The 8,010-nt window shown below is 35.7% G+C and overlaps 1 protein-coding gene across 1 annotated transcript; it reads left to right on the top strand.

Moving 5' to 3' along the window:
- The first annotated feature begins 729 nt into the window (after window positions 1–729).
- LOC125030775 (probable G-protein coupled receptor Mth-like 1) lies at window positions 730–4,135 on the top strand. Its single transcript, XM_047621047.1, has 5 exons — window positions 730–803; window positions 917–1,116; window positions 1,536–1,704; window positions 1,921–2,010; window positions 2,966–4,135. Exons 1-5 carry the CDS (start codon window positions 775–777, stop codon window positions 3,138–3,140), a joined length of 663 nt encoding a protein of 220 aa, XP_047477003.1. The 5' UTR covers window positions 730–774; the 3' UTR covers window positions 3,141–4,135.
- Window positions 4,136–8,010: the final 3,875 nt, after the last annotated feature.

Consider the following 8,010-nt stretch of genomic DNA (forward strand, 5'->3'; position numbering starts at 1 on the left):
AGTTTGAAAATGTGTCTGTAACTGGTACATGACTGGTGATGCCGATTTATATATATATATTTTTTTCAAGTGATATCTCCCTACTATGTATTTTTCTTCCTCCTAAATGTATATCTAACAAAAGTACACACTACATGTATCTGTTAAGCCAATGAGGACAGATCGAAACAATGCTGTTAACCCAAAATCCCAAACCAAGAATTTCTTGTAACCATTTGCTTCAGCCGCAAATGTACATTCGATATACTTGCAAAAAATCATCCTTTTGTCGATTTCAACGAGTACCCAGAAGAAGGGACATTAAGCCTAAACTCAACCCCAGTAAGCTCTCTCTCTCTCCTCTCTCTCTTTTCACTCTCTCACTTCTCTTCAATGCCTGCTAGTTAGAAGCGTTTTTACAGATAATTTCTCGTGACTTTATTCCTGAAATATAAGATGACGAATGCGAGAATATATATCAAATTATATAACCGCACTATATTCAAACATTTGCAAAAACAAATGCAATCAGACTATGCCTCGGTATGATTAGAAAGTGGGAAAAGATCAGGCAATAGGACTCTTTCAGTGGGTGTGAGTGGGTGTAAATGAAGATAATGCAAAGCTATTTCTTTACTTCATTCAGCCGTCATGAACGATACTATAATTTCATGAAGATTTGCAGATCATATAATGCTCTTGGGGGTGAGTAATAGTAATTATAGTAGCGTTACTTTACTTACAGGGTTCATCGTGCAGTATTCATTTTTAGCAACCTTTGCTTGGATAAATATCATGTGTTTTGACATCTGGCGTGTGGTGAAGTACGTATGCATAGTCTTTTTGCAGTGTGATTTCAGTGTAATGGATAACGTGAACTTACAGCGACTCTTGTACGTGCATATGTGCCAGTATAGAATACACTCACCTGTTTCAGAGCAACTATAAGTTTGGTACCGCTGAGTGACATCCTGGCGAATGACGCAAAGAAGTTCAGAGTATACTGCGCACTTGCCTTTGGTCTGCCTCTTCTCATAGTATCCGTAACAATTACCGTGCAGGTCCTGCCGAAGCATCTCGTCCCGGGGAACAGCGCCTTTCGACCCAAGTTTGGGGTCACGTCCTGCTGGTTTCATGGTAAGGCTTTATAGAACACGTCTATACATTTGTGTGTGTGTGTGTGTGTGCGTGTGTGTGTGAATATGTGTACGAGTGTATGTGCGTGTGAATGTGTATGTGTGTATGTGCGTGCGCCTGTGTGTGTGTGTGTGTGTGTGTGTGTGTGTGTGTGTGTGTGTGCGCATACATATGATATATGCGTGTGTTTGTATGTGTGTGTATGTGCATAATAAGATGGATAAGTGTGTGTATGAATGTGTGTTTGGGTGTATACGCATATAATTTCTTGTTATTCGCGCACATATGTATACATACGATATATGCGCGTGTTTGTATGTGTATATATGCGTGCGTGCATGCAAGACGTATACGTAGATTTACGAATCTTATCCCCCGTACACGAATCGCCGCTAATTCTACAAATGCGTTTCTTGCAGGATTTTCAGGAAGTTTGCTGTACTTCTATGGACCCGTCGGTGTGTTCTCTGTGACGAGCTTGGCATTTCTCGGACACACCGTCGTCATGCTGTTCCAGACGGGGAGTTTATGTACCTGCTGTTCCAAGAAAGCCCCTGTAATGGCGTGTAATCGAACACATCTCGACGCGTAAGTGCTGAGAGACACTAATTGCTTACATGAGAAGGATTTCAGCGCAACTTTTGACTGAATGTTTCCATAAAAATAGGAATTCGTGGTGTAAAATGGAAACCAAGGTTTACGCACAAAAATGCAAATTAAGATTTCTGAATGTTTGCTCATATAACAGTAATTTAGATTTGATAGAAAATAGCTAGAATTATCTTTGCATTTTTCATCGCTCAGATTTTGGCAGCGCTTCAGTTTGTTCGGTCTGTCCGTGCTCTGCTGGGTGACCGAGTTCCTCTCCAGGCTGATTCAGCCTCAAGAAGTTTGGTAAGCAATTCGAGTACTACCACTTCGTTTTTATCAAGATCAAATTCCAGACACGTTTTCCGTTGAAAAAAATATATAAATATATATATGTGTGTGTGTGTGTGTGTGTGTGTGTGTGTGTGTGTGTGTGTGTGTGTGTGTGTGTGTGTGTGTGTACATATATATATATATATATTTATATATATATATATATATATTTATATATATATATATATATATATGTACATATATATACATATATATATATATATATATTTATATATATATATATATATATATATATATATGTACATATATATATACATATATATATATATATATATGTTTGTGTGTGTGTATACGTGTGTTTATAAATATACATATACACACACATGTATATATGTACACATATTAATATATATGAATATACATACATATATATATATATATATATATATATATATGTGAATATACATACATATATACATCTATATATGCATATAGATGTATCTATACATACGTATATATACTTATATGTATATACTTATTTAATATTTATATGTATGTGTGTGTGTGTGTGTGTGTGTGTGTGTGTGTGTGTGTGTGTGTGTGTGTGTGTATATATATGTGTGTGTGTTTGTGTGTGTGTGTGTGTGCGTGTGTGTATGTGTGTTTATGTGTGTGTGTGTGTGTGTGTGTGTGTGTGTGTGTGTGTGCGTTTATATGTACACATATTTATATTTATATGAATATGTATACATATATGCATGTATATATGTTATATATACATATATATATGTATACATATACAGATGTATATATACTTATATATGTATATATATATATATATATACATATATATATATATATGTACATATATATATATATATATGTGTGTGTGTGTGTGTGTGCATATACATACATGTATATACATATATATGTATAAATATCAATAATTTTCCATTTATTTCTGCAGGATTGTAACAGACATCATCAACTCTCTGCAGGGCGTCATTGTATTCATCATTTTCATTACTAGCAAGAAGAAACGACGCATTATTTTCCAGTCATGGGGGAGCACCATGTCCTCAGTCGTGTCGCGAGCAACCAAGACCTTCTCGCGAAGTGATTCGGCAGGAAGTTCATCGTGAACACTCAGGATAGCAAAAAACACACAGATAGCAAAACTGGAGGCGCACTATGTTATCAAAGTGTTGAAAATATCTTGTGACAAAGAAACACAACGTTATGGACCAAGATAAAAAAAAAAAAAAAAAATACATAAATAAATAAATAAATAAATAGTGTTGAAATTTGCTTGGGGACCAGAAAGTCCTGATGCGGTATCTTTCAAATTAGTGAATATAAATTATATTACATTCATATTAACAAACAGTCAAGTGTGTGACCGGATGGGCTCCCATATCGGGAATAAAAGACACTTAGTGCCAGACAACGGCGGACTAGATTTCGAAGTAGCATCCAGTAGCCATGTCATTTTTATAGCACGGGAATGCGCTATGGATAATGTGGATTAAGTAGGATTAGGGATTATTTCTAGATTTATGTGAGGCTATATAATGGACTAAGTAATATATTTGATCATTTTAATTTTGGACGTAAGAATTATATAATTAAATAATCATAGATTTGATTTTCATGTTTTAAGATTGATATAACTGAATACATATAAATTTGATTATCAAGATGATTTAGAAAGTAAGGAATTAATTAATTACTTTTAAGAGATCTCAGCTCTACGGAAGTGTGATTTAATAGATAATTAATTTCTAGTGAAGCGTAAGAATAATTTTGTGTTTGCATGATATATGTATTAGTTAAGTATTTTCTAGAATAAGTCTTTTGCTTGATTAAGTTACTGCTTAATGAGATAAATTAAGTATTATAATTACTTGATTAAGTATAAGATATTTTCTGACCACTTTCTTGATATGTACTCATTTACTCTTTGATGGAGATGATCTTCTTTTAACTTAGTAATTGTGTAAGAACATTAGCTTAGTATTTTAACCCATTCGCCTCATGTGGCAAGAATACATGTCATGCCCACCGTAATGCACGTTTATTTATTGTATTTACACATAATTGGCTTTACAAGTTCTTAATCACCAAATAGCCAGTTATTAGAAACTACCTATCTCACCTGTTTACCTATTCCTTTCACTTCAAGAAAGGGTCTTTTGTATCATATCATCATTGTCTAAAATATTTTAATGACAAATCAGTAATCATAACATCAATAACAATAATGACATTATCGATAGCAATGGTATTAATTTTCCCGCCAATTCAAGGAATGGGGAAATCAGGATCGGTAACTAGGGTCCACTGATAGACTCCTTGCCGACTGAGCACATGTGGAGCCATCTGTATGTAACAAAATTCGCCAAAATCTGCAGGGGGAAGAACAGAAATCCGTGGCGAATGGGTTAATTCCTCATTTTAAATATTTCAATTGCCTGGTTTAAGTATGTCATCTTGCTTAGATATAGTTTCAGTATGTTTTGTGATGCAATTTATTTACTAAAGAACAGAAACAATTATGTCTATGATTTCAGTAATTGCATGTGAATAAGGAATTATTTTACTTATTGCTCATAATTATTCTAAGGATTAACCCAATCGGCACGTATGGCAAGAATACATCCCATGCCCAATGTAATACAATTTCATTTATTGTATTTACACATGGCTCTACAAGTGCTTAGCCACCAAGGAGTAAAATTAATAGTCCTACCTATCTCACCTGTTTACCTTTTTCCTCGACTTTTGGAAAGGGTCTTTTGCATTATTTCATTGTTCTAATGTTATCGAGATTGTAATAATATTTCAATAATCTTAATACCAATAACAATAATAACAGTATCGATGTCAACGATATTAAAAAAAAAAAAAAAAAATCCCGCCAATTCAAGGAGTGGGGAAATCAGGATAGCTCACTAGGGCCTACTGATAGACTCCTTGCTGGCTGAGCACATGTAGAGCCATCTGTATGTAACAACATTCACAAAAAAAAAAAAAAACTACAGGGGACAGAACATAAATCCGGGGCGCTTGGGTTAATATTGTCTGTTCTAATTTTATAATTAAAAACAGTTTGCCTAAGTTTAAAAATATATTGTTTGCATGTTAGCATTTAGAGTAAAGCGAAAAGCTACTTGCTAAAATCAACAGATGGATATTCAAAGTGGTATAATTATTGTATTGGATTATAATGAACTCAGATGTTGTATTATTGGCTTTGCATTTTGGTTATATAATATTATATTAATAAATAATGTATAACCTTTTTAAAGGTTGTTAACTTTTCCTCATATCTATTTTAACTAATTGATACAAGTTTTATGAGTTAAATCTGTGATAAGGATAAGTCCGATATGCGAAGCTGAGCCTCGCCCGGGCTATGCTATGAGGGGGGCTTGGCTTAAATCTGTGAGAGAAATAAGGCTAATATGAACTATAAAGATTATATCAGACACTGAGGACATAATATTTAATAACTGATGAAAAGGGGGCAACAACAAAAGGAAAAACAAAAATATAGTAAAGTGAAATAGGGAAAATAAGGGAAAAAAGTATCAAGTTTCCTGCAGTGAATTCTTGCCTGGTCATTTTCGAAAGCATCGGAATAAATGGCTGTAGTTCCATAAATTTTTACAGCACTTTTGATAGATATTGTAATGCAAAAAGCTCGGTCCTTGAGGCACTCCGCTAGTTACTAGTTGCCATATAGAGTGCTTCCCTCTAATCACGGTGCCCATCTGTATTTCGTGAAGGAAGTCTTTCATCCATTCAAGAAGTTTGCTTTTCATTCCACATAGGTGTTCTAATGTCCACAATAGTCTTCTATGAGATAAGGATAAGTCCGATATGCGAAGCTGAGCTTCGCCCGGGCTATGCCAATGAGGGGAGCCCGGCCTGTGTCGACTAATGTCGACTCGCTAACGTGTGTCAGCTGGTGCTGACTCGGCTTAGTCCTTACCGCCGTGGTACCCAGCCACAGCAGTAACCTCCAAGCGACAATTGCAACTTCTCGCGCTTGGGCGGGGCGCGAACAGTCGACCCCTCGGATGAGAGGCCGACACGTTATCACTGTACTAGCCCGGAGGCTTCTATGAGACACCTCATGAAATGCCTTTTTAAAGTCGAAGAATACACAATCGAACCAGCGTCTCTTTTTTGCAACATTTCGGAAACTGATTTCAGAAACGCCATTTTCCTTGTCTCACTAAAGTACATAGTTCCTCGGCACAGTCCCTAAGAACCCGGTTAGAAGTCTCATCTGGTCCCTCTGAGTCCCGAACAAACACTGACGGAAATTCCTCATTATATTTCCTTCCTAGTATAAACGATGTTACTGCCTTTGATGGCGCTAATTTGATCTCTAACTTTAGTCTTCCTACTTATGCAGTTAAAGAAGAGCTTTGGTTGATTTGTACATTTATTGATTATATCCCTTTCAAAGTCTAATTTCGCCTCCCTCCTGGTGTGGTTTATACTCATTTCTTCCTACTTTATACCTTTCATACACTGCTCGAGATCTTTGCCTCCTGAACCTTTTCCAAAGGAGCTGCTCTTCTCTCAGTTTCTTGCATTTATCCCTGAACCACTTCTAGACAGTACTCCATATCCTTAATGTCATCTTTATGCTTTGCGAATATTAGGTCAAACATAGACGGTGTATATAGCCCTCTTACCTTGGTATGACTACAAGCAATTTTGCCTTAAACGAATCTGGCAGAGCTCTGAGATCGAAACCAGACAATTTTGCTATTAAAAGCTGTTACAAGAATTTCTTCTGCATTAGTTTCCGGAAGTTGTAGCACTCCTTCCACTCTTTAAAATTTCTTGAATTAGTTTTTGGTAATTCCCTTGTGACCACACCGATGTGTGAGGTAGCATGTACATTTTGGTTAATAGTAAACTTGTTTTGGTTGGAGGCCTCTCACCCTCCAAATGATTGTATATAGTTCTAGTAACTTGGAACCTAAACCATCTATATTTCTATAAACTATTTTAATATAATATTTCGGTACCCCTTTTGTCTTTACGTTTGGTTCCGATAGTCAACTTGTTTTGCTTGGAGGTTCTCACCCTCCAAAAGAACCAGATTTTAGTCCTTTTTTCATTTTGTTTTTTACCTCTTTCATTTCTTCTGCAGTATTTCTCTGTCATCTTAGGTCATATTTTTTCTTATCCAGATTTTCTTATATTCATTTATTATATCAGTTACCATTTGCTTATTAATTGAATGTCACTTTTAAAGGGCGTTTCTTTCCCCTTTCGAATAATCAAAACTTATTGTGTGATCTGATATTCTGCTCCAAAGGATTTGGGATTAATGACCTTGAGAATACATACAATTGCCCATGTATCGTTCCATTATATCTTCTACAGCTTTTTCATGTCCCAATATGACTATGTCTTTGTTTACATCAGCCAACTTAGCAATATTGCTTGCGTGGTGCGCAAGGTGTGACTTGAATTCATTTTCCTTTACGGTCTCTGCAAAATATCTTCCTTTGTGGTCTTGATGTCTTTATATATTTATTTTCCATTTCATTTACGTTTTCCTTAAGTTCAGATACATCGGTATATGTTGCTGTCCTTTTTGCCTCTTACATCATTTGAGACTGGCTGCTTGACAATTTGCTTTCAATCTGCTTAACAGTTTTGATTACTTCCTTGACTCTTTCTTGCAGATTCTTTTCTTCGATTTGACTACCGTTGCCAAGCTTAGTTTCAACTTCTTCCATCTTTTCCTTTCTCTCTTTCTGAATCTTTGTGTTCCTGCGCAAATTACCCTCTAATTACTACGTATTTTCAAACATTTTGCTACCAGGTTGTATACCTTGGCTTCAAGAGCTAACTTCACTTTCCTGGTCTAATCTTAGTTTTAGCGATTAAACAAACACAAAAGTACAGTTGCACTTTGTGGTCATTTCTTGTTTCCCTTACTTTCGCTCTCGGGTCCCTATTGCCTGATTCTCTCCGCATTTA

This window comes from Penaeus chinensis, chromosome 11, assembly GCF_019202785.1.
Source record: "Penaeus chinensis breed Huanghai No. 1 chromosome 11, ASM1920278v2, whole genome shotgun sequence".
Classification (NCBI taxonomy): Eukaryota; Metazoa; Arthropoda; class Malacostraca; order Decapoda; family Penaeidae; genus Penaeus; species Penaeus chinensis.